Raw genomic sequence first — 25,224 nt, forward strand, 5'->3', positions numbered from 1 at the left:
GAGCCACCTGCAGGTTCAGGGAGAAGGGAGTCACTTTCAGGTTCGGGGAGAGGGGAGTCACCTGCAGGTTCGGGGAGAAGGGAGTCACTTTCAGGTTCGGGGAGAGGGGAGCCACCTGCAGGTTCTGGGAGAAGGGAGCCACCTGCAGGTTCTGGGAGAAGGGAGTCACCTGCAGGTTCTGGGAGAAGGGAGTCACCTGCAGGTTCGGGGAGAAGGGAGCCACCTGCAGGTTCGGGGAGAAGGGAGCCACCTGCAGGTTCGGGGAGAAGGGAGTCACCTGCAGGTTCGGGGAGAGGGGAGATACCTGCAGGTTCGGGGAGAAGGGAGTCACTTTCAGGTTCGGGGAGAGGGGAGTCACCTGCAGGTTCGGGGAGAAGGGAGTCACTTTCAGGTTCGGGGAGAAGGGAGCCACCTGCAGGTTCGGGGAGAAGGGAGCCACCTGCAGGTTCGGGGAGAAGGGAGTCACCTGCAGGTTCTGGGAGAGGGGAGTCACCTGTAGATGATGAAAGGCTGCGTGAGACGGGGATCGGGTTTGACTTCCAGCTGTGAGTCACAGCTGCGCTCTGCCAGCCCACTGTTGGCTGGCACTGGGCCTGGAGCTGTGGTCCTGATTTCTGACCGAATCGCATGATTTTTAAGAATTTGTCTCATGATTTATGAGACAGTGGAGTTGGCATTACTGAGACCCATTAGATCGCCAAGATGGACAGCAATGTTCCGGGACCAACTTTTTCCACGTTAAATCTCGCTAATGCGTGATAGTGTGAATGGGCCATGCTGTCCCTTAAAGGGGCCGTACACCCAAAATAATATTAGAGGGACGGACAGATGTCTCAGATACATAAATAGTAAGACACCATGGGTCAGATGAATATTGACATGAAGCGAGTGCGGATAAACCCACCGAGCAATCAGTCCCTTGCTGTCGTCAGTCCCAGAACGTATGAATAGTTGTACAGTCTTTCAGCACAAAGGTAACTAAATGGCTGCTGGGTGTACCGTTTCTTTCACTCAAGGCACAGGAAGTCTAAGTTCAAATCGTCTGAACTAAATCACGGTCTAGATTATTTTTTCTTATAAATCCAAATTAGCCCAATATTCCGATTGAGATTTTCAGTTCAGCCTCAGCCCTAAGAAGGGTGCAGTCTCCAAATTTTAGGAAGACAGGAACAGATGTAGGCCATCCAGGTTTAGGAGTCTGTTCTTCATTTAATTAGAGCATGGCTGATCTGTATCGTAACTCCATCTATCCGCCTTGGTTCCATAACTCCATCTATCCGCCTTGGTTCCATATCCCGGAATACCTTTGCCCACCAAAACTCTATCAATGAACCATAGCCTCAACAGCTTTTCGATCTTCCCATTTGCTCCCAAGATAAAAGATGGATGACAGAGGCCATTTGGCTTATTTGAGTCAATCTTCCATAGATGCCTAAAATCCAACCCCCACCCCCAGCAAGCCCCATGTTTACAGCAACCCTGCCTCTTGAAATATGTGCTGGATCTTGTCCCTTCAGCAGGAGTGTAAAACGGGCGTTAGTAGATGGCCCTCCATTCTACATCTCGTCTGAGAAACCAAGCCAGGTGAATAACGGGTGGCTAATCTGCTACTGCCTCTACTGTGGACCATATACAGCAGACATCTTGAATCGCTGGAGAAGTACCACCGGCGCTGCCTCCGCAAGATCCTGCAAATCCACTGGGAGGACAGACGCACCAACGTCGGTGTTCTCACTCAGGCCAACATCCCCAGCATCGAAGCACTGACCATGCTCGATCAGCTCCGTTGGGCGGGCCACATCATCCGCATGCTTGACACGCGATTCCCTAAGCAAGCGCTCTATTCGGAGCTTTGTCACAGCAAGTGAGCCCCAGGTGAGCAAAGGAAACGCTTCAAGTACACCCTCAAAGCCTCCTTGATAAAGTGTAACATCCCCACCAACACCCTGAGAGTCCCTGGCCCAAGACCACCCAAAGTGGAGGAAGAGTATCCGGGAGGGCGTTAAGCATCTTGAGTCTCATCGCTGAGAGCAAGCAGAAACCAAACGTAGACAGCGGAAGGAGCGTGCGTCAACCCAGGCTTCCCACCCACCCTTTCCTTCAACCACTGTCTGCCCCACCTGTGACAGAGACTGTCATTCCCACATTGGATTGTTCAGCCACCTGAGAACTCACTCTTAGTGGAAGCAAGTCTTCCTCGACTCCAAGGGACTGCCTATGATGATGATGATATGTCCCCACCAATATGGGAAGTTCCCACATGGAATATTTGTCACCACTGCCCAACCTAGAGACATATCCAGACAGTAATCAGTCCTTATGTGAAGAAGTTCTTCCTGACATCAGTCCTGAACTTGCCTTTTATCAATGTGTACCTACTTTCCTGTTGTCCTACAGTCATGGCTTAACCTGAAACAGTGCTCAGGGTTATCTTTCCCTATTTTGTATTGGCACAGAACTTGAATTTTATTTTCATGTTGTGATGCACTAGAATGCAGCTTATGGCCAAGGCAATGTCCCAACAGTAATAATTGGCAGGAATAGTTGTGCAGAGTGCCAGTGAATTAACAATTTATTGTGTCAATGCTGAAAACATATTCTAATATTTGTTTATTTCTTGGAGTGGGTTAAGGATGGGTGGGGGGGGAGGGGAGGGGGTGGCAGTAGATGGGTGCGTGGGGAGGAGAGGGTGGCAATGAATGGGTGGGTGAGGGGCAGGGGGTGGCAATGTATGGATGGGGGGGAGGAGGTGACGGGTGGTGGGTGAGGGGGTGGTGGATGGGTGGGGAGGAGGGGGTGGGGGATGGGTGGGGGAGGGGTGGCAATGGATGGATGGAGGGGAGGAGGTGGCAGGGGATGGGTGGGGGAGTTGAGGGGATGGGTGGTTGGGGGGGCGAGGGGGGCGCAGTATCGCTTTGGGTTTCCGCTCCCGATCTCCAAGATGTCCAGCAAGGACAGTTTCTGTTTGTGATTTGTTCCCTTCTCCTCCCCTTCCCCCTCCCCCACTCATCAATTGTCTGCCTGCATTCACTGCCACGGCTTGAATATGAATGTAGGGAAATTGAGTGGAATAAGAGAGGGCAGGCTGCGCCCATGGAAACCGTGGCCAGCAAAGAGCTGATGCGCGCAGGAGATGGCGATGCAAAATTGTCAAGAAAAGAAAAATTATTCCAGTGCCTTGCTCAGATGAAGGATTGGACAGTTTTGTGGCCATGCACCAAAATAGATCAATTAAGGAGCAAACCAAATGTCCAGCACAAACCTTCGAGAAGTTAATCAGCTGGGTTAAAATGTGGATGTTTCTAGAGTTCAGGTTCTATTCAGCAGAAGGCGTCATCCTTTATTCCTGCTTGAAAAACAATTCAAAATCTTGGCTATATTCCCAACATTTGATGTATAGTAAGCAGAAGGGTACTTTTTAATATTTAGAGTTTTTATGTTTTGATTTATAGAGTGTAACTGTTTCACTGCTCAGAGAATTAAAAATTCTTCTCCGACCATGTGTAGGAGATTATTATGAAAGTAGTTCCAGTGGGAGCCAAATCGTACTGTTCATATAGCACTGGTATGGGCAGCGTGGACCACTTCTCTTATCTCGGGAGCCTCCTATCAACAAGAGCAGGCATTGACAACATGATCCAACGCCATCTCCAGTGCGCCAGTGCAGCTTTCGGCTGTCTGAGGAAAAGTGTGTTTGAAGACCAGGCCCTCAAAACTGTCACCAAGTTCATGGTCTACAGGGCTGTAGTAATACCCACCCTCCTGTATGGCTCAGAGACATGGATCATGTACAGTAGACACCTCAAGTCACTGGAGAAATACCACCAGCGATGTCTCCGCAAGATCCTGCAAATCCCCTGGGAGGACAGACGCACAAACGTTAGCGTCCTCGTCCAGACCAACATCCCCAGCATTGAAGCACTGACCACACTTGATTAGCTCCGCTGGGCAGGCCACATAGTTCGCATGCCAGACACGAGACTCCCAAAGCAAGCGCTCTACTCGGAACTCGTCCACGTCAAACGAGCCAAAGGCGGGCAGAGGAAACGTTACAAGGACACCCTCAAAGCCTCCCTGATAAAGTGCGACATCCCCACTGACACCTGGGAGTTCCTGGCCAAGACCGCCCTAAGTGGAGGAAGTGCATCTGGGAGGGCGCTGAGCTCCTCGAGTATCATCGCCAAGAGCATGCAGAAATCAAGCGCAGGCAGCGGAAGGAGTGTGCAGCAAACCAGGCGCCCTGCCCACCCATTCCCTCAACAAAAATGTGTCCCACCTGTGATAGAGACTGTGGTTCTCGTATTGGACTGTACAACCACCTAAGAACTCATGCTTAGAGTGGAACCAAGTCTTCCTCAATTCCGAGGGATTGCAAATGATTATGATGATGATGGTATGGAGGACAAATACGAGCGATAAATCAGTACAAATGCTCCATTGGTCTTTAACTGGGAACAAAAACATAAACCTTTTCTATAAATGAAGCGTCTAAGTTACGTGGAGAGATTACATCCGCCAAGGTGGTATTCTTTCAAACTGTGAAGATTGATGGGGGATTTAGCAAAGATGTGAAAAATGATAAAAGGAATAGAGAAGGTACACAAGGATAGATTATTTCCATTGATTGGTAAAACCAAGACAAGATTCCGCGATCTTGTGAAGCAGTAGACTGGGGAGATTAGAAGTAATATTTTCAAACACCGAGTTACCAGAGTGTGGAATGAATGATGTGAGATTGATTACAGCATTCATAAAGGCACTGGATAATTGCTTAGAGAAGAATTAAAAACGGAGGGAGAATAAAGCAGAAAAATGGGATTAGTATGGGGGAATGGAGCCAAGTAAAGGAGACTGTGTAAAATCAGCCCCCAACTCGATGCTAAACTCATTTCAGGTAAGAATGCCAAATGGCCTTCTCCTGCTCTCGGATGTCTTTGTTTCTCTGATCTGTGGTACACATAAATAAAATGTTGCATTTATATAGCAACTCATCATGTTGAAACATCTTAAAGTGCTTCACACGATGAATAACTTTGAAATAGACTGATTGTTATGCACGTTTTAGTACATTTAAATGTTTATTTGGCTGCTCCCTATTATAGCTTGTCGCAATATAACGGCAATGAATTTCAAGACTATTCATTGTCAGTGTGGTAAAGTATGTGTCCGCTATACTAAATGCAACTCATATAATTTTAAATGCAGATAGATTTCCCGGACTCTCCCTTGGTCACGTTTTGCCGACCCGCTCCTGCAGTGTACAGCCAGTATTTCACCGAAATGGATGAAGTGTCCAGAAAACAGATTACTAACATCCAGCAGAAACAGTCCTTGCTTTTGTAAGTACTTCCTATGTGGGAGAAGCATCCCTTTGGCTGTGCCTTTGGAAACTGATTCTCATGGCTCATCCATGACTTGTTTGCTGCAATGCTCTTTCTTTCAAAGAGCCGGCACAGGCATAATGGGCAGAAGGGTCTCGTTCTGTGCTGTATAATTCCATGCAGTGTGTCAAATCAATGAATGAATAAGCGGGAGTCCGTGTAATTTCTATCCTTCAGTATGGATTTGTCTTAGGCACAATTATTAGAATTGTATTTGAAGGTATGACTGACTCTGTAGATGAAGGGAATGAATTAGAGGCAGTTTGTATGGATTTTCAGAAGGTATTCCAAAAGGTATCTCACAGGAGGCTTGTTACAAAAATTGAATTTTATGGCAGCAGAGGAAATGGATCAGCGTGGAGAGCTGATTGATTGATTGACAGAAACATAGAAAATAGGTGCAGGAGTAGGCCATTCGATAAGATCATGGCTAATCATTCACCTCTTTCCTGCTTTCTCTCCATACCCTTGATCTCATTAGCCGTAAGGGCCATATCTAACTCCATCTTGAATATATCCAATGAACTGGCATCAACAACTCTCTGCGGTCGGGAATTCCACAGGTTAACAACTCTCTGAGTGAAGAGGTTTCTCCTCACCTTGGTCCTAAATGGCAGACTATGTCTGCAAAGTCCTGTCCCCTCAGTACAGATTCACACGAGGCATGTAGTGAAGTCAAGGTCACTCTGGACCTGCACCTTTATTTCACAGCTCTGGAATGCTGCACCTGCCTGAGACCTGTCCTTATATACCTGTCTCTTGCAAGTGCACCCCTGGTGGTAAGGTATGCTGGTGGTTACAGGTCCTATCTTATTAAAGTCATGTATAGCATGTTAGGATACAGTTATATATAATAATGTAAGATACATGACAATGTCTCCTGGTTCTGGACTTAACCTGTCCAGTCCCATCAGAATTTTATATGTTTCTATGAGATCCCCTCTCATCCTTCTAAACTCCAATGAATACAGGCCCAGTCTCTCCTCATGTGTCAGTCCTGCCATCCCGGGAATCAGTCTGGTGAACCTTCGCTGCACTCCCTCAATAGCAAGAATGTCCTTCCTCAGATTAGGAGACCAAAACTGAACACAATATTCCAGGTGAGGCCTCATTAAGGCCCTGTACAACTGCAGTAAGACCTCCCTGCACCTATACTCAAATCCCCTAGCTATGAAGGCCAACATACCATTAGCCTTCTTCACCGCCTGCTGTACCTGCATGCCAACTTTCAATTACTGATGCACCATGACACCCAGGTCTCATTGCACCTCCCCTTTCCCTAATCTGCTGCCATACAGATAATATTCTGCCTTTGTGTTTTTTCCCCCAAAATGGATAACGTCACATTTATCCACATTATACTGCATCTGCCATGCATTTGCCCACTCACCTAACCTGTCCAAGTCACCCTGCAGCCTCTTGGCGTCCTCCTCACAACTCACACCACCACCCAGTTTAGTGTCATCCGCAAACTTGGAGATATTACACGCAATTCCTTCATCTAAATCGTTAATGTATATTGTAAAGGGCTGAGGTCCCAGCACTAAGCCTTGCGGCACTCCACTAGTCACTGCCTGCCATTCTGAAAAGGACCCGTTTATTCCGACTCTCTGCTTCCTGTCTGCCAACCAATTCTCTATCCACGTCAGTACATTACCCCCAATACCATGCGCTTTGATTTTGCACACCAATCTCTTGTGCGGGACTTTGTCAAAAGCCTTTTGAAAGTCCAAATATACCACATCCACTGGTTCTCCCTTGTTCACTCTGCTCGTTACATCCTCAAAAAATTCCAGAAGATTCGTCAAGCATGATTTCCCTTTCATAAATCCATGCTGACTGCTTTCATAAATCCTGTCACTGCTTTCCAAATGCGCTGCTATTTCATCCTTAATGATTGATTCCAACATTTTCCCCACTACTGATGTCAGGCTAACCAGTCTATAATTAACCGCTTTCTCTCCCTCCTTTTTTAAAAGGATCCCGGGGGTCATTGCTGAATCTACATTTGTTCTTGCTATCGAAGGCTGTTGTGGGCACAGGAAACACAGGGCCCAAAATTCACCAGCTAGAAAGCTGGTGCTCCATCCCACCTTTTTGGGGCCATCAGCACCAAAATTTTTCCATGGCTGGGCCATTCAGCTCCAAAAATGAACAAATGAACCCTTCCAAAGTGGATATTTCAGTGGTGTGGCAGTCTTAATTTGAGCGTTATCACCACTGAGAAATTCAGCATGCAGTTAAGGGTTTCTAACGCCAGCTGCTCCCTGGCCTTTTTAAAGGGCAGGGTTTGCAGCAAGACCCTGAGGGGGGAAGGAGCTTGGAAGGAGTCTGGAAGGTTGGCTGGTGTAAGAGGTGCAAAGAGAGCCAACAGGTTCACTGATATGGAGCTGGAGACACTGATGGACGGTGTGGAGGTACAAAAGAAGAATACTGTTTCCTGATGTGGGCAGACCTGGCAGACCGCCAGTACATAATGCATGGAGGGTGATTGTAAGAGAGCTGTCAGGCACTTCCATATATGTGAGGATGCACCCTCCCAGACTGCACCCGGCCCTTCCAGGGTGACGATGGGTCAACACCTCCTAGCTCTGGGGTGACGGGGATCCTCCTCCTCCTGCGCCTCCTCCTCAGGTGGTACTGCTGGCTCGATCTCCAGTGGCTGTCCCCTCATGATGGCCAGGTTGTGCAGCATGCAGCAGACAATGACGATGATGGAGACCCATTAAGGAGAGTACAGCAAGATGCCACCAGTGTGGTCCAGGCACTGGAATCTCTGCTTAAGGATGCCTATGCACTGCTCGATGATGCTCCTGGTGGCACAATGAGCGTCATTGTATGCATGCTCTGGCACTGTCGTGGGGTTCCGCAGAGGAGTGAGCAGTCAAATGGACAGGGGATATCCCTTGTCCCCAAACAGCCAACCGCAATCCTGATTTGGGCCGGTGAAGACGGCGGGCACACTGGTCTGGCATAGAATGAACGAATCATGGCTGCTGCCTCCCTTGCCCGCTGTCTGTCTGCACGGTGCTGACGGCGATGCCTTCTCCTTGCTGCTTTCCAGTGGCTCGCACACTGCAGAGCTCACCGCTGGAAAGTTACCCTTCATCGCGCCGTTTCCCGCAGAAGTGCACACTGCTCAAAACCCCCTGAGATGAATATGGCTCGGGGAGGGCAAATCATCCAACCGCAGCGATTTCTTTCGGTCACCCGCCCAAACTCCGGGTTAGCCGTCCCTTCGGGGATGGTGAATTTCGGCCCCACAGTATCAAAATTTACTGATGGCACGAAAGTAAGGAGTTTGGCAAACAGCGAGGAGAACATAAATAAAATGGGCAGACAGGCGGCAAATGCAGTTTACTGTCAAGAAGTGTAAGGTGCTGTTTTTTGGGAGGAAAAATAAGGAATGGGTGTAGAAACTCAATGAAAAGATACTGAAGAGTGTGGAAGAACAGAGATACCTAGGGATTATGTAGGATATACGACACAGAAACAGGCCTTTCGGCCCAACCAGTCCATGCCGGCGTTTATGCTCCACTTGAGCCTCCTTCCGTCTTTCCTCATCTAACTCTATCAGCATAACCCTCTATTCCCTTCTCCCTCATATGCTTGTCCAGTCTCCCCTTAAATGCATCAATACTATTCACTTCAACCACTCCCTGTGGCAGTGAGTTCCAAATTCTCACCACTCTTTGGGTAAAGAAGTTTCTTCTGAATTCCCTTTTGGATTTCTTGGTGACTATCTTATATTGATGGCTTCTAGTTATGTTCTTCCCCGGAAGTGGAAACATTCTCTCTGTATCCACTCTATCAAAACCTTTCATAATTTTAAAGACCTCTATTACGTCACCCCTCAGCCTTCTTTTATAAAGAGAAAAGAGACCCAGCCTGTTCATCCTTTCCTGATGTAAATACCCTCGCATTTCTGGTATCATCCTTGTAAATCTTCTCTGCCTCTATATCCTTTTTATAATATGGCGACCAGAACTGTAGTGCTCCCAAGTGTGGTCTAACCAAGGTTTGATACTGGTTGAGCATAACTTCCCTACTTTTCAATTCTATACCTCTAGAAATAAACCCTAGTGCTTGGTTTGCTTTTTTTACGGCCTTGCTAACCTGTGTCGCAACTTTTAGTGATGGGTGTATTTGTTCCTCGAGATCCATTTGTTCCTCGAGCCCTCCTAGACTCGCACCTTCCAAGTAATAAGTGACCTTATTCTTCCTACCAAAATGTAATACCTCACATTTATCTGTTTTGAACATAATTTGTCAGTTATATACCCATTCTGCAAGTTAACTAATGTCCTCCTGTAATTTGCTGTAGTCCTCCTCAGTATTGACTTTCCCCCCCCCCCAATTTGGTAAAAATACGTAACTCCTTTTCAATGCAAGGTAAGTGGATAAAGCAATAAAAATAGACCAATAGTATTTTGGCTTAAAGTAAAGAGCAAAGAGTTTATGACACATTTGTAAATGTCAATGGTTACACCACAATAGAGTATTGTGCACTGTGTGGATGCTGCATTATAGGTAGGACAATAAAACCTTTGAGAGCGTACAGCTAAGATTCACCAAGATGATAGCAGAGATGAGAAATAATAGCTATGAGGAGAGACTTGAGATATTGGGACTATTTCCATTTGAGCAGAGGAGACTTAATAGGTCTTTAAAATCATAATGGGTGAATAGGGAAAAGATTATTTCTGCTGCTTGAGGAGTTGGTGACAAGGGGTAAGCAATTGAAAATTGCCACTGAGAGTTAACTACAACAACTTGCCTTTATATAGCACCTGTTGTGTAGTAAAATGTCCCAAGGCACTTCATTGGAGTGTTATCAAATAAAATTTGACATCAAGCCACACAAGGAGATATTAGGACAGGTGACCAAAAGCTAGGTCAAAGAGGTAGGTTTTAAGGAGCATCTTAAAGGGGGAGAGAGGCGGAGAGGTTTAGGGTGGCAATTGCAGAGCTTAGGGCCTAGGCAGCTGAATCATGGCCGCCAATGGTGGGGCAATTAAATCGGTGATGCGCAAGAGGGCAGAATTGGAGAAATGCGGAGATCTCGGAGGGTTGTGGGGCTGAAGGGGGTTACAGAGATGGGGTGGGGTGAGGCCATGGAGGGGTTTGAAAACAAGGATGAGAATTTTAAAATCGAGGCATTGCTGGAATGGGAGTGAAGAGAAAGGTCAAGATCAATAATTGCTGCAGGAAGTTGTTAGTGTGGAGTGATTTGCCAAAGTGGGGGTGAAATAGTGGCCATGGCCTCTTTCAGAAGAATAATATGTCGACATTTGAAGCAGATACAGGCAGTGGGATTCATTTTGGAATGCTCTAGCACAGGCATGTCGGGTCAAATATCTCCCTCCTGCACTGGAAAATTCTTTGGTTCTGTGTGCTATTGTTTGCAGTAAATCTACGCTCCAAGACTGCTCTGCACAGTCTCATTGAAAACAGATGTGCTGTGCTTTAACTTCCAATCTTATTAATCATGGGACTGCCAACACTTCCAGATAATGCTGTTCTCTCCAGGCCAGCTTTTATTCATGTTTTAGCTCACAGGCTATCATAGTAAAAACACGTTCCAACAGTAGCAATAACACGACACCGGATTCCAAGAGTAGCTATTGTCCAACGCCATACTTCACAAACAGAGCAAGTCTCCAGTCGTCCTGGCTAATCTATGCCACTGGATAAAGGCCTAGTTCTGTCAAGCCCGTGTGGTGGCTGGTGTGCAACGGTCAACACACGTTAAAAAAATCCACACACAGGCATCTTCCACCCCCTCAATTGGAGTTCAGGACTGGAACATTGGGTCCTTCATTGAAACATCTGTGAACTCGTGGAAGCAAGTCATCCTCGTTCGAGGGACCACCTATGATGATGACTTCACAAACTAAATTCATAGAAAAGCTATATCTATCGATAGTGCCTTGCAAGCAGTATTTCAGCACATGCAAATGTCACAATGCAGTCTTCATACATTGCCACAGATGCTGGAGACTTCAAAGTCACAGCCTGAAATTTGCATAAGAACATAATAAATGGGAGTAGGAGTAGGCCATTGGGCCCCTCGAGCCTGCTCCTCCATCCAAAAAGATCATGGCTGATCTGATCTTGGGCTCAGCTTCGCTCCGCTTCCCTGCCTGCGCCCCATAACCCTTGACTCCCTTATTGTTCAGAAATCTGTCTATCTCCGCCTTAAATATATTCAATGGCCCAGCCGCCACAGTTCTCTGGGGCAGAGAATTCCACAGATTCACGACCCTCTGAGAAAATAAATTCCTTCTCATTTCCGTTTTAAATGGGCGACCCCTTAATCTGAAACTCTGCCCCCAGTTCTAGATTCCCCCACAAGGGGAAACATCTTCTCTGCATCTACCCTATCAAGCCCCCTCAGAATCTTATACGTTTCAATAAGATCACCTCTCGTTCTTCTAAACACCAATGAGTATAGGCCCAACCTGCGCAACCTTTCTTCACAAGACAACCCCTTATACAAGCATATTCAAAAGTTCCCTGCACAAACAACAATTAAACACGGAGTGATTTCAGGATGTGTCTAATTATAGCAAAAAAGCCAAATTAGTGCAGATGCTGGAAATCTGAAATTTAGAATGAACAGAAAATGCTGGAAGCACCCAGCAGGTCAGGCAGCATCTGTGCAGAGAGGAGGGTAGGGTTTAAAGTTTTGGGTTGATAGTTCTGACCGGAAACATTAATCCTATCTTGCTTTCTCCACAGATGCTGTCGGATCTGCAGAGCATTTCCAGCATTTTCTCTCTTGATTTTGTAGTAGTTAGGCTTTTTGGCCTTAATGGGACAGACCACCTAGAGCCACAATGATACCTTAGCCGCAGAATAGGCCATTCTGCGTCAAACAATGCATTACTCCTTTCATTCTAACATCACCCACTGTACTATCAGCAATGCAACAGGACACCTGCTATTAAATCTTTCAAAACACAGGCATTTTAACTCTGCCTGTCCTTTTTCTCCTACCAGTTCTTTATCCCTATTCCTTTTTATTTTTTCTTCTTTTAATTGTACTTTAGTTTATCCCTGTCTAATCAAATCAATTCTACAACTTTTAATTTTTCCAACTTTCCTCTTTTCCCTTCTTCCGAAGCCATTAACTCTTGCTCCTCGTGGCTCAATGCATGTGGCCATTCTTCATGTGCGAGCCCAGACAATGAATCTCAGCAAGCTCGTTAACTGTGTGGGGCATCAGTGTTCTGATCTGGCTCCATGTCCGTGTGTGTGTATTTTCCAGCAAGGGTCAGTGGGCAGTGATCATAGAATTACATCAAATCTACAGCACAGAAACAGGCCATTTGGACAAACTGGTCTGTGCCAGTGTTTATGTTCCACATGAGCCTCCTCCCATCTTACTTCATCTAACCCTATCAACATATCCTTCTATTTATTTCTCCCTCATGTACTTATCAAGCTTCCCCTTAAATGCATCTATGGTATTCGCCTCAACCACTCCCTGTGATAGCGAGTTCCACAGTCTCGGCACTCTCTGGGTGAAGAAATTTCTCCTGAATTCCTTATTGGATTTATTAGTGACTATCTATATTTATGGCCCTAGTTTTGGACTGTCCCATAAGTCGAAACATCTTCTCTATCAAACCCCTTGATAATTTTAAAGACCTTTATTAAGTCACCCCTCTTTTCTAGAGAAGTCCGTTCAGTCTACCTGACAGGTTATACCTATCAGTTCTGATATCATCCTTGTAAATCTTTTTCCAATTCTGACGAAAGGTCATCGACCTGAAATGTTAACTCTGTTTCTCTCTCCACAGATGCTGCCTGACCCGCTGAACATTTCCAGCATTTTCTGTTTGTTTAACACCGTAGCATTAGTTTGAAAGGGCCCGAATTTCTCTAGGAGTTGCTCCTATTTTTTTGGAGCAACTAGTTTTTTTTGGAGTATCTTAAAAATCGCAATTCTCCCCACTTTAATTTGCTCCAGTTTAAGTGAGTTAGTGTAGTTTCTTTTTAGTTCAGTTTTTTTTCAAAAGGGGGTGTTACCAGCCACTTACTCCTGCTTTGGCCATTTAAGCAAGTTTAGCCAGCTAAAAGTTACTTCAAACTAACTTAGGCCAGCATATGGTGTCCACTTTTGTACGCTCAGAAAAACCTTGTGGAGACTTAAGCAATCAGCGCGGGTAGCCAGAGATGGGTGGGGGGAAGGGAAGTGAGAGGTGGTGCTTATCCAACAATTACAAGTATACTTGCAGTTCATAGTCTTGTATCACAACAAAGAGAGCAACTATGTTATAAATTCCAAAGAATACAAAATACAAACAATCTTTTTAAATATATCAAAGAATTTCCTCCTGCAAACACTCCTATGCTATCCACAGGGCAATAAATGCCTGAGGAAGAATAATTGACTCTGCTAATGTTACCCTTGGCAATAATCAAAATCATTAAAATGTTGTAATATAGAAATTCCTTAATCCCACATTTAATTGTTGCCCCTAAATGCATATGGAGATGAATGTGTTGTGCAGATGGACAGGAGCAAGCCCCCATCTGTTACTGACTATATCACTATAATGTTTTGAAAATGATTACACCATCCCACACCATAACTATTTTTTGACGTAGTAAATTTGCTAATTAACTGTTGACCTGCCTAATCACAACCGACTCTCTCGGCCAGTTCCTCCGAACGTATGTCTTAGATTACAAGCTTACTGCTTCATGCATTGCTAAAGCAGACGTGCTTCAGAACTGCTGCTCCTTTACCATATTGATTACTTTTACAGAATCCTAGGTAAACCAACACAAATCTACACACAACAGGTAGGTGGAGATAAAAGCTGCATAAAATGCTTTAAAACAATAACAATTTAAACATCCAGTAACACAGGATCTTTACACCCTCAAGTGATTTTTGTATAGTTTATCAAATTATTTGAAGCTGCCTGCACAACAATACATTTTTAGCTTTCATTGTAAACCCCCAACTGGCTGAGCCACTGTGAGAAAGCTCATTGTAATTGCTTCTTCAGAAATTAATGCAAAAACACACAACTCCATGGGGTGGGGGAGAACAGACACATGTTTAGGAACAAGCCCTTACCTTTTTAAATAATCTCAACCCCAGAAAGCCAGCTTTTCCCCATACCCTTCAATCATTTTCTCTCGAGAAACTTACCTTAAACTTATTTATATTATTTCTCTCTATTGCTCTCTCTCTCTCTCTCTCTCTCTCTCTCTCTCTTGAGCAACTTCTTCCACAATGTCATTACTCTTTGTGTAAATAAATGCTCACTAACTTCCCTCCTTGTTCCATGATATAATAATAAGTAATGGATTCGGGATGGTGCAGGCTTGAAGATTCAAATGGTTCTTTCTCATTCCAGACTTTATGTTCTTTATATTACTCTTGGCTGAACGCGGCAGGCACTGTTCCCGCAGGTTGCGGCGGAGAGCCCGTTCGGCCAGGGCTAGGGGCGGCGTGCTTCGGGCCCCTCCCACACAGCCTGCACAGATTCGGGGGCGAGGAGCTACTGCACATGCACGCACACTCTAGCGCGCATGTGCAGAGATCCCGGCACTGTTTTCAGCGCAGGGACCTGACTCCGCCCCCCCACCCCTTGTGCTGCGCTATGCCAAGGGCCATCATTGTTCCAGCTGCAGGGAGAATAGCAAGACAACTTTTAAGTGCAGTGTTTGTTCTAAAAAGTTGGCACACCTTACGGCGGTGCGCCATTCCAAGCGTGGAGGCAAACTTGGGCCCAACGTTACAATGCTCCATATCAGTTTTTAATTGCGCTGCGTGACCGAGAATCAAACCTGGTCATTATGGTTATGGCTAGACTAAGCAGTGCCTTTAATGACATCCAAATAAATTGGCAGGGCCCTGGAACATCATGGGCCGCCCCAACCTGTGTGAGAACACTACCGCAGGTCGGGGCTATAAATAGAGCTGGATCGCCGGGCCCTGGAATATCATGGGCTGCTCCGACCTGTGTGAGAACACCACCTCAGGTCGGAGCTATAAATAGAGCTGGAGCATCGGGCCCTGGAATATCATGGGCCGCCCCGACCTGTGTGAGAACACCACCGCAGGTCGGAGCTATAAATAGAGCTGGAGCATCGGGCCCTGGAATATCATGGGCCGCCCCGATCTGTGTGAGAACACCACCGCAGGTCGGGGCTATAAATAGAGCTGGAGCATCGGGCCCTGGAATATCATGGGCTGCTCCGACCTGTGCGAGAACACCACCGCAGGTCGGGGCTATAAATAGAGCTGGAGCGCCGGGCCCTGGAATATCATGGGCCGCCCCAACCTGTGTGAGAACACCACCGCAGGTCGGGGCTATAAATAGAGCTGGAGCATCGGGCCCTGGAATATCATGGGCCGCCCCAACCTGTGTGAGAACACCACCGCAGGTCGGGGCTATAAATAGAGCTGGAGCGCCGGGCTCTGGAATATCATGGGCCGCCCCGACCTGTGTGAGAACACCACTGCAGGTCGGGGCTATAAATAGAGCTGGAGTGCAGGCTCTGGAATATCATGGGCCGCCCCGACCTGTGTGAGAACACCACCGCAGGTCGGGGCTATAAATAGAGCTGGACCGCCGGGCCCTGGAATATCATGGGCGGAGGTGCGGCGAATGAGAGTACGGGGCCCAGAAGAGCCGAGGGCCCAGGGCCAGCAAGGGCCAGCCCACACTGCGATATGTGTGCGCACTAGGTCCGTGCAGCAGAGCAGGTCTCCAGTCGTCCTGGTTCAACCCTTGCCACTGGATAAAGGCCTAGCTCTGTCGAGCCCGTGGGGTGGCTGATGTGCAATGGTCACCACACGTTAAAAAAATCCACGCACAGGCATCTTCCACCCGCTCAATTGGAGTTCAGGACTGGAACATTGGATCCTTCATTGAAACATCTGTGAACTCTCGTGGAAGCAAGTCATCCTCGATCGAGGGACCGCCTATGATGATGATGAATAAATTACTTAATTTATCATTTATTTCCCCTAAGCCCTGCTGTTTCATTTTTGAAGTGCAACACACATGGAAAGCAATTGCCTCAGATTCCAGAGAAAACCAGCTCCAAGGGCAGTTTTGTTTTCCAGCCAATGGAAGCTTAGAAGTTCCAAAGATTGACATGGTCGCATCATACATTTGGCCAGGTCAACCTTTGACATAAGAACATAAGAAATAGGAGCAGGAGTAGGTCATTTGGCCCCTCGAGCCTGCTCCGCCATTTAATAAGATCATGGCTGATCTGATCTTGGGCTCAGCTCCACCCCTGCCTGCTCCCCGTAACCCTTGACACACAACCTTTATGCATCAAACTCAGACTGCTAAATTTGGGCTATTAACCTTGTCCACAATGCCAACCGCACAATTGTACATGGATGAGAGTTAAAATAAGTCAAAGAGCTGATTGGCGATTGTAACTTTTTCTGTTTGGTTCCCACTGATCCATCATGTGGACACTGAATTTCTACATCTGATCACGAGCTTGTTGACTTAAGCATCAATTCATTTCTCTGATGTCCACGCTTTGACCAAGCCGACCCTGATCATTGTTCACTGTGGCGAAGGGTTCAAATACAGAAAAAACAAGTTAAAAATGATCAAGTTCGGGGGTCAGAAGGGAATCAGGCCGAACCTGTTACACAAAGATCGATATGCCAGAGAGCAGCTGGCCCCGATAGCTCCATTCATCAATTCACTGCATGTTGTGGAACTGAGGCATACAGACCAGAAAGATCCCAGATTTGATCCTGATTTGTCTTGAGCTGGCTGATCTGACGCAGTGAGTATTGGAGCAGTAGAATTAGCCTCAGTACCCTGGGATATGAGATAGAAACTCCAGCAAAGGTAGCTGTGTGTATTGGGTTGATGAAAGTCTTGAATTTTTTTTTGCCCTCTCAAGCCATGGTGTTGAGGCCAGGTATTGTCCCATCTTTGCTAACCTGGCTCAGATCGGAGTGCAGAATGCAGATTAAACTTGGGGCCATCCTGATCGGCACGGCCCAGTACATTTCTCAATGAGTATTAGGTACTTATTTTAATAACCAATTTAAATATATCTGAGGTATTATGTACTGTTTGTGATTCGATATTTTATCCTAAGATTAATGAAACAGCCCCTCTTTGTATAGCCCTGTCCAGCACAGTGTTTTAGAACATTATTTTATCTCTCCGATCTGGGTTTAAATCCAACTCCTTTCACTTTTTCATGCTATTAAAAGGCAATGCTCGCGTCCTCTGCCAGACATTTTGATCAAATTTCCAGAGGATGCAACACCTCCGAAACAAAAATGCTCTATCAATTTGATATCAATTGACATTGATTTGGCAATTCTCATGTAGGAGGTGATGGGAATTAGGAGTGTGAGAATAGGTGACTGCTCGTACAGAAAGACTGGCTTCAGATTAGGGCTGAGTTACGTTGTCTGAGAAAGTTTTGACTTGTGTCATGCCTGACTTTTCCCTCGGTGGAATAATGTTCCAATTCTGGAGTGCCAGTATCATTCACTGTGACTCTTGTAGGGATCTGAGCATTGCTGACACAACATGTTCACTGCTGTTCTATTGGTTTTTGCAGGATTGAAGAGCAGGAGAAAAGCTTGCTCTGGACAAACCGTTCATTCTGCAACAGCTCAAACTGCTTCCTTCCACTCTTACTGGGCAGTGCGCCCAGCTGGGCCTTGGGTTCTCTGCCTGAGATCTATGCAGTGCTCAGGAGGTGGAGCTTTTCAGCATATCCTTTAGAGTCACTGGGACTATTGCTTTCAAGGTAGGAGTCTGGCTTATCTCCCTGTGATTTTCCTCCTCCTTATCTAAAAATGTTATGGAACTGTTTTAAAGGGCTGGATTTTCCCTATGTCGCCGCCTCTGTTCGCGCTCCAGAGGGGCGGTAATGGCGGCGGGGATGGTTTCTGGGCAGGCAGGAAATTTGTTGCCGGTTTCCCCAGGGCACAGAGTAGCGCCGTCCAGGAGTGTCGAGCCAGCGTACAACGCCGCCGGCTTCACCTGCTCGGTGAAATGTGTTGTGCGCTCACCCTATAGTGCAGCGTGGTGGGACCACCTGGAAAACCAGAACTGTCCCGGTGGTGGTGAGTGATGGAATTGGTGAATGAGGTAAGTTTGATTGTTTTGTTTGGTTTTATTTCTGTGATGGAGCTTATTGTGGGGTGTTTAAGGTATGGGGAATGTTTGTTGTGTTTTTAGGTGCGATTTTTTTTCCCACATAAACCTCTCTTAGGGCGCTCCGAGGCCCGCTCTTTAGCAACGGATTTTCAGTTGCACAGCCGGCCTTGCAACGTCTCCTTTCACGCTCTGCCCCACAATCGGGGTCCAGCTGATGAATTTTACTGACTAAGGCCCAAATCTTTCCCGGGCACAAACTTTACTGCCCCACCGCCCACCATTACCGCCCCGAAATGACCAGAACCGAAAATCCAACCCTTTGTCTTTATTTAAAACAAATGGTTGCCATAGAGTATCTTTAATCAGTTTCATGCTTGGTAGTACAGCTTTTATTTTACCCTAATACTCACTCAGTACTGGGAGTAGGTGATAGTGAGTTATCATACTGTCTTTGCACCTCTTGGACCGAGATACAAACTGCCGGGTTGTAGTCTCTGTCATGAAAAATGTGTTTGTGCAATGCCAAGGCTAGAGGGCATGATTCAACAGCATAACACCGTCCTTAATCACGGAATCTCAGTCAGCGAGGGCACACGGACAGCTGGTATCATATTGGTGCAGTGTTATGAGGAGTAGATGAAGCAATACTGTGCATCTGGTGTATTCTAAGTGCAACCGTTTCATTCCCCTACTGCAAACATTTCAGAAGAACCAGACACCCGGGTTAGATCATTTGGGTGCCGGACTTCAGAAGTCGCCAGCGACTCACTGAAGAAGCTGTTTTTGTGACTTTGTCACATTAGCTCTCTGAGATTGAAAGGACTAAATATGGATTTGGTGTTTTATACAATTCTGTGTACTAATCATTTCTATGAATTGATTTCTTTCTTATTAATTGCCTTTGCCAGTTTGTTTTTATTGAACAAAGTATTTTGAGTCTGAGTTGAACAAAGCTGTGTGCTAAGTTATTAAGCAGAGTCAAAGATCAGGGCTGTCCATTCTGCAGCCCTCGGGTCACGAGCCTTCTCGAACAGGCCCGTGAAGCCCCATAACTCCAATCTATTTGTCCTTATTTGTTTTATATTTGTTGATTTGTACTGTTTGAGTTTTGCATGCTTCCAGGTTTGGAAAGGGCGATCGCCTCAATGGGGGATGTCATAAATCAGCACCGAGATTCATTCGTATCAGCAACTGGAGATGCTTGTAAATTGACAGGAGCTTTGATTTAAACTTTACATGTGGGCCCTTGGGCTCTATAGGAATGTAGGAACAAGAGGAGGCCATTCAGCCCCTCGAGCCTGTCCCACCATTCAATTCAATCATGGCTGATCTGTACTTTAAATCCATCTACCCGTCTTGGTTCCATATCCCTTAATGTCCTTGCCCAAAAAAACCTATCAATCTCAGTTTTGAAACTTTCAGTTGAACTAGCCTCAACAGCTTTTTAGCTTTTTCAGCTATCCACTCCCCTTTGTGTGAAGAAGTGCTTACCTGACATCACCCCTAGCTCTAATTTCAAGGTTCTGCCCCCGCCCCCCCCACCCCCCACCGAGGAAATAGTTTCTCCCTAGCAACCCTATCAAATCCTTTAATCATCTTAAACACCTCGGTTAGATCACCCCATCATTTCCTATACTCGAGGGAATACAAGCCTAGTCTATGCAATCTGTCCTCATAATTTAATGTTTTAATTTAATTTAACATGATAGACACTTCGGCAAGCCATGAAGACAAAAAGCTTGCACTGCGCTGATGTGGAGTTTTTATTTTCATGAATTTCTAAACTGTTTTTGACAGGATAATATACTGTTACCAGCGTATGTAGTGGGAGGAGGTTTTGATAGGCAGACTCACAGCCCTATGATTACAAGATAAACCGATAACATCTTTCAACATTCCTGCCAATGGAAGTATAAGAAGCCAGTCACCACCGGCTAATCAATTTGAGGCGATGTTCTGTCGACAAGGCCAGTTCTAAACTCTGCCCTCCTGTTGTCTCCAATTTGGAAAAAAAAAACTGGCTTAGCAAATGGATTTGTAATCGCACTAAATAATGTCAAACAGGTTGAGTTCAGCACTTGGCAGACGCAACCTAATTCATTTGTTACAGGGCTCATTGCCACCAAAACCACATGCTTCAATGGGACTGGATCTTGCCAGCTGCAAGGATATACTGCGAAGGAGGGAGGCTCTTGATGAGAGGTTGCAGGAGATGTGAGGGCTTGTTTTTGAAACGAGGGAAAAAATTGTTTTGGTGAATGATAAAATGAGAGGCAAAAAAAATGTCAATGAATACAGTGTGACCTAGAGGGGTTTGTATATTATTGTCAAAGTCTTGCAAAATAAATCTCTAAATGAATTGCTTTTGCAATGCAAGGGCCAGATTTTGCTCAATGCAATGATTTTGACAGTGGTGTAGTAAAGCTATTTGTTAATTTGTGCCACACCTGTTCTTGGAAATTAGCAGAGAAAATAGTTTTCATTGCTCAAGGCTGCGACTTTCTTAATTGCTGATCAAGAGAAACTTGTGCAGGATTACATCGAGAGAAACAAACAGAATACGAGTCCTGAATTGTAGCTTAAACCTGGCTTCAGTCAGGTGAATGAAGGGCCAAATTCAGAAGTACCACCACATCAATGATAGAGGGGAATAATACAGAGGAGTTTTCATCCCCCACAACATGGGAACAGCAGCTATTGAGGGGTATCTGAGTGAAGGAAGGGAATGTGGTTCGAGGATACAGGGGGCAAACAATGTACAGCAACCAAATTAGAAACTCTTGGCACGAAAGAGTCAGTGCACGGTGAAATTCAGGCACAGTCAGCAGGCTGTAATTGAGGTGAGCCATCCAGGCCACAAAGATCTCAAGAGACAATTAGCCATCCACACTGCACTACCAGTAACCGTGACCAGCAACACTTGAATGGAACAGTGCCCTCCCCCTCCCCCCACATGAGAATCAAATACTTTCTTACTCACTCCTCCATTAAGGAGGTGTCTGAAGCACTCTTATACCCCACACTCACTTATACTTCAAAGGGAACTAGCAACAACAGAGCTTGCTATCAAATGCCAACATATACAACACCATTGGCGGTATGTAGTCACTCAATGCCCTCTTGACAACTCGATGGTTAGCAATAAGTAAATGATACACTCACCAGCCATTGTAGCCCAGGAGGCAGGTGCCTGAAGGGGTCATATGCAATTGGCCACTACTAATTTCTATTGGGTGTATTTATAACCACTGAATTGCTAGTTCTTTTACTTATTCAGCTTTCGCTAAGGATGGCATAATTTCAGTTGGCTTTACTTGGGACAACTTGCACTTTCTGTTTTGCACAATAAAAGGATGGCAAACTGCCAGGTATACTAATAATAAAATAGTCTTATTCAATGTATTAAGTGGATGTGATGGGCACGTTCGATGGCTTTCTCTTGTATTCACTGATCCTGATGTGTAAAGTTCTGAATGCGCCCTATGTGCCCAAGTTCTCAGTGCGTCCCTAGCTGAGGGAGTAGCTGTGGTGGGTGGCACCTCAGCCAACTGACAGCTCATGTGGAATGTGGAAAATCTGCCTCCTTTGTGTACAACTGATCCTGAGCTACCTGCATCAGTGGCAAGAGTCTCCTTTGCTGGCACCATGGTGGGCTCATTATATGAACTATCAAGCACTTGTGCACAATCAATGTACACACTGATGCAACATATGGTACAAATAAGTGAAAATGTGCTGAAGCAGATGAATAATATTGGCCTGTATTCCCTTGAGTATAGAAGATTGAGGGGTGCTCTAATCGAGATGTTCAAAATGTTAAAAGGGTTCGATAGGGTAGATACAGAGAAACTATTTCCTCTGGTGAGGGAATCAGGAATGAGGGGACATGGGGCTGGATTTCCGGCTTTGAAGATTTCAGGGCAGTAATGGCGGCAGGGCGGTAACGTTTGTGCCCGGGGAACAGTTTGCGCCTCAGTCATCAAAATTGGGCAGCTGGGCCCTGAGTCTGGGGTGCAGCGCTAAGAGAGGATTTGTACACCGCTCTTGGGCATTAGCAAGGGAAAATCCAGAGCTAAAGATACGGCCTGGGAGTGCTCCAAGAGAAACCTGGGGAGAAAAAAAAACCTGAAAACTACCCCACAAAAACATTCCCAATACATAGCCTACGCCGCCACAACATAAATCGCAAAATAGTTAAAAGAAAAAACAATCGCACTTACCTTAGGATGGCATTAATTATCTCTCTGCAGTTGGTGTTGGTTGGACCGCCCGTATTTACAGGCGGTCCCAGCAGGGCGCGCTGTGGGGCGTATGGGTCGGGCGGCAGTCAAAAAACGCACATTGCACACCGGCACAGCTCTGCCGGGCGGTACTGCTCTGCGTTGCCACAAAACCATCCCCGAAAACCCCCGTGGGGTGCTGGAAGCTGACCGCCTACCCAGATTACCTCACCGCCGCCATTCCTTCCGCTCCGGGGCGAAAAGCGGAGCGCAAAAGACCGGAAAATCCGCCCCCCAATCTTAAAATGAAAGCTTGGTCATTTAGGAGGGAAATCAGGAAGCAGTTCTTCACACAGAGTAATAGAATTCTTGAATTTTCTCCCCCAAAAGGCTGTGGATGCTAGGTCAGTTCCAGCTTTTCACGACTGAGGTGGATAGATTTTGCTTAAGTAACCGTATCAAGGGATGTGGAGCTAAGGCGGGTAAATTAAGTTGAGGTGCAGATCGGCCATGATCTAATTGAATGGCGGAGCAGGCTCAAGGGGCTGAATGGCCTCTTCCTGTTCCTAATGGTCCTGTGTCTGTGCAGAGCTGCAACCTCCCGAGAATATCGAGAGCCTCCCTCCCCTTCATTCCACAAATGTAGAAAGTGTGTGAATGAGGACAATGATATTCCTCATGGGAATTCCACCCTGCAGTATATTCCCATTGCCATCATGACATGTGCAACATTATTTGCATTAGCCTGCTATTTTTGGTTCCTTGTTATCCCTTTCTTGATGTCTCTTTGTGCGAAAGCAGCATTTTTTGTTGCATGTATATATTTAACAACAGGCGCTGAATGTCATCTCCATATGTGTCCTATGCTGCTATTTTACAGTGATTTTTTTTTTTGCTTAATCTTGGTTTTCTTTCTCTAGCAGTGAAATCCTGACACTTCTGCAGCTCAGGTGATCTATGTTAAACTGCCACGCAGCTTGCTTCTGAATTCTCATTGTCTAAATCAGTTAAGCAGGTTTAAGAGTCACCCTGCCTAGGCAAAACAGATCATCCAATTTCTCCATTACGTGCTCAAAGAAAGCCTGGATAGTGGAAAGAGCTTTATGAATTTGCCACTAAGCCAATACGTGATAGTTTTGCAAACGCCATAGCTAGATTAATGAGCTTCTTTTGATCATCACCTAGTGCCACATTAGTTACTTCAAAAGTGTTAAAGGATCGTCATTGGTTGTGTATTATGATTGGCTGGGTCTCGCTCCTTCCAGTGAATGAAATTGTGTTGCACAAAATCGCCACAGCAAAATCCTCTGTACCCGCCATTTTGGTAGCAAGTCGGTTTACAATTCAGGAAAAGAAAGAAAGACTTGCATTTATATAGCACCTTTCATGACCACCAGACGTCTCAAAGCACTTTCCGGCCAATGAAGTACTTTTTGAAATGTAGTCACTGTTGTAATGTAGAAAACGCGGCAACCAATTTGCGCACAAGCAAGCTCCCACAAACAGCAATGTGATAATGACCAGATAATCTGTTTTTTGTTATGTTGATTGAGGGATAAATATTGGCCAGAATACTGGGCAAAACTCCCCTGCTCTTCGTCGAAATAGTGCCGTGGGATATTTTACATCCACCTGAGCGGGCAGACGGGGCCTCGGTTTAACGTCTTGGTTAAAATAAGGGATGGTATCAAATTGAAAATAAGGCCATACAATGTGGCAAAGACGAGTGGGAGGCCAGAGGATTGAGAAACTTTTAAAAGCCAGCAAAGAACAACGAAAAAAAAATAATTAAGAGAGGGAAGATAGATTATGAAAATAAACTCGCATGAAATATAAAAACAGATAGTAAGAGTTTCTACAGGTACATAAAAAGGAAAAGAGCAGCCAAAGTAAATGTTGGTCACCTAGAGGATGATACTGGGGAATTAATAATGGGGAACAGGGAAATGGCAGCGACGTTGAACAAATATTTTGTATCAGTCTTCACAGCAGAAGACACTAAAAATAGTGGATAATCAAGGGGTTATAGGGAGGAAGGAACTTAATACAATCACTATCACTAAAGAAGTAGTACTCAATAATATAATGGGACTAAAGGCGGACAAGTTTCCTGGACCTGATGGCTTACATCCTAAGGTCTTAAAAGAAGTGGCAGCAGAGATAGTGGATGCATTGGTTGTAATCTACTAAAATTCCCTGGATTCTGGGGAGGTCCCAGCAGAATGGAAAACTGCAAATGTAATGCCACTATTTAAAAAAGGAGGCAGACAGAAAGCAGAAAATTAGAAACCAGTTAGCCTAACATAAGAACATAAGAACATAAGAATTAGGAACAGGAGTAGGCCATCTAGCCCCTCGAGCCTGCTCCGCCATTCAATAAGATCATGGCTGATCTGGTCGTGGACTCAGCTCCACTCACCCGCCCTCTCCCCGTAACCCTTAATTCCCTTATTGGTTAAAAATAACATCTGTTGTTGGGGAAAATGCTGGAGTCCATTG

At 45.7% G+C, this 25,224-nt stretch overlaps 1 protein-coding gene across 13 annotated transcripts in view; it reads left to right on the plus strand.

Annotated features, from left to right (window-relative positions):
• The window catches only part of LOC139278603 (phosphatidylinositol 3-kinase C2 domain-containing subunit gamma-like), a 261,681-nt gene that overhangs the window by 109,384 nt on the left and 127,073 nt on the right, over positions 1–25,224 (plus strand). For 11 of the 13 annotated variants that reach the window (XR_011596318.1, XR_011596319.1, XM_070897571.1 and 8 more), the window contains exons 15-16: positions 5,206–5,339; positions 17,961–18,152. The exons of 1 other annotated variant lie outside the window; for it this stretch is intronic. Coding sequence is in view for 10 of the 12 variants with exons in the window: in XM_070897571.1 (XP_070753672.1) it covers positions 5,206–5,339; positions 17,961–18,152 (326 nt within the window). In the remaining 2 variants the exon portion in view is untranslated. The remainder of the gene's footprint in view (positions 1–5,205; positions 5,340–17,960; positions 18,153–25,224) is intronic. One more of the 13 variants, XM_070897574.1, reaches the window with a different exon arrangement.

This window comes from Pristiophorus japonicus, chromosome 13 (assembly GCF_044704955.1).
Source record: "Pristiophorus japonicus isolate sPriJap1 chromosome 13, sPriJap1.hap1, whole genome shotgun sequence".
NCBI classification, from domain to species: domain Eukaryota; kingdom Metazoa; phylum Chordata; class Chondrichthyes; family Pristiophoridae; genus Pristiophorus; species Pristiophorus japonicus.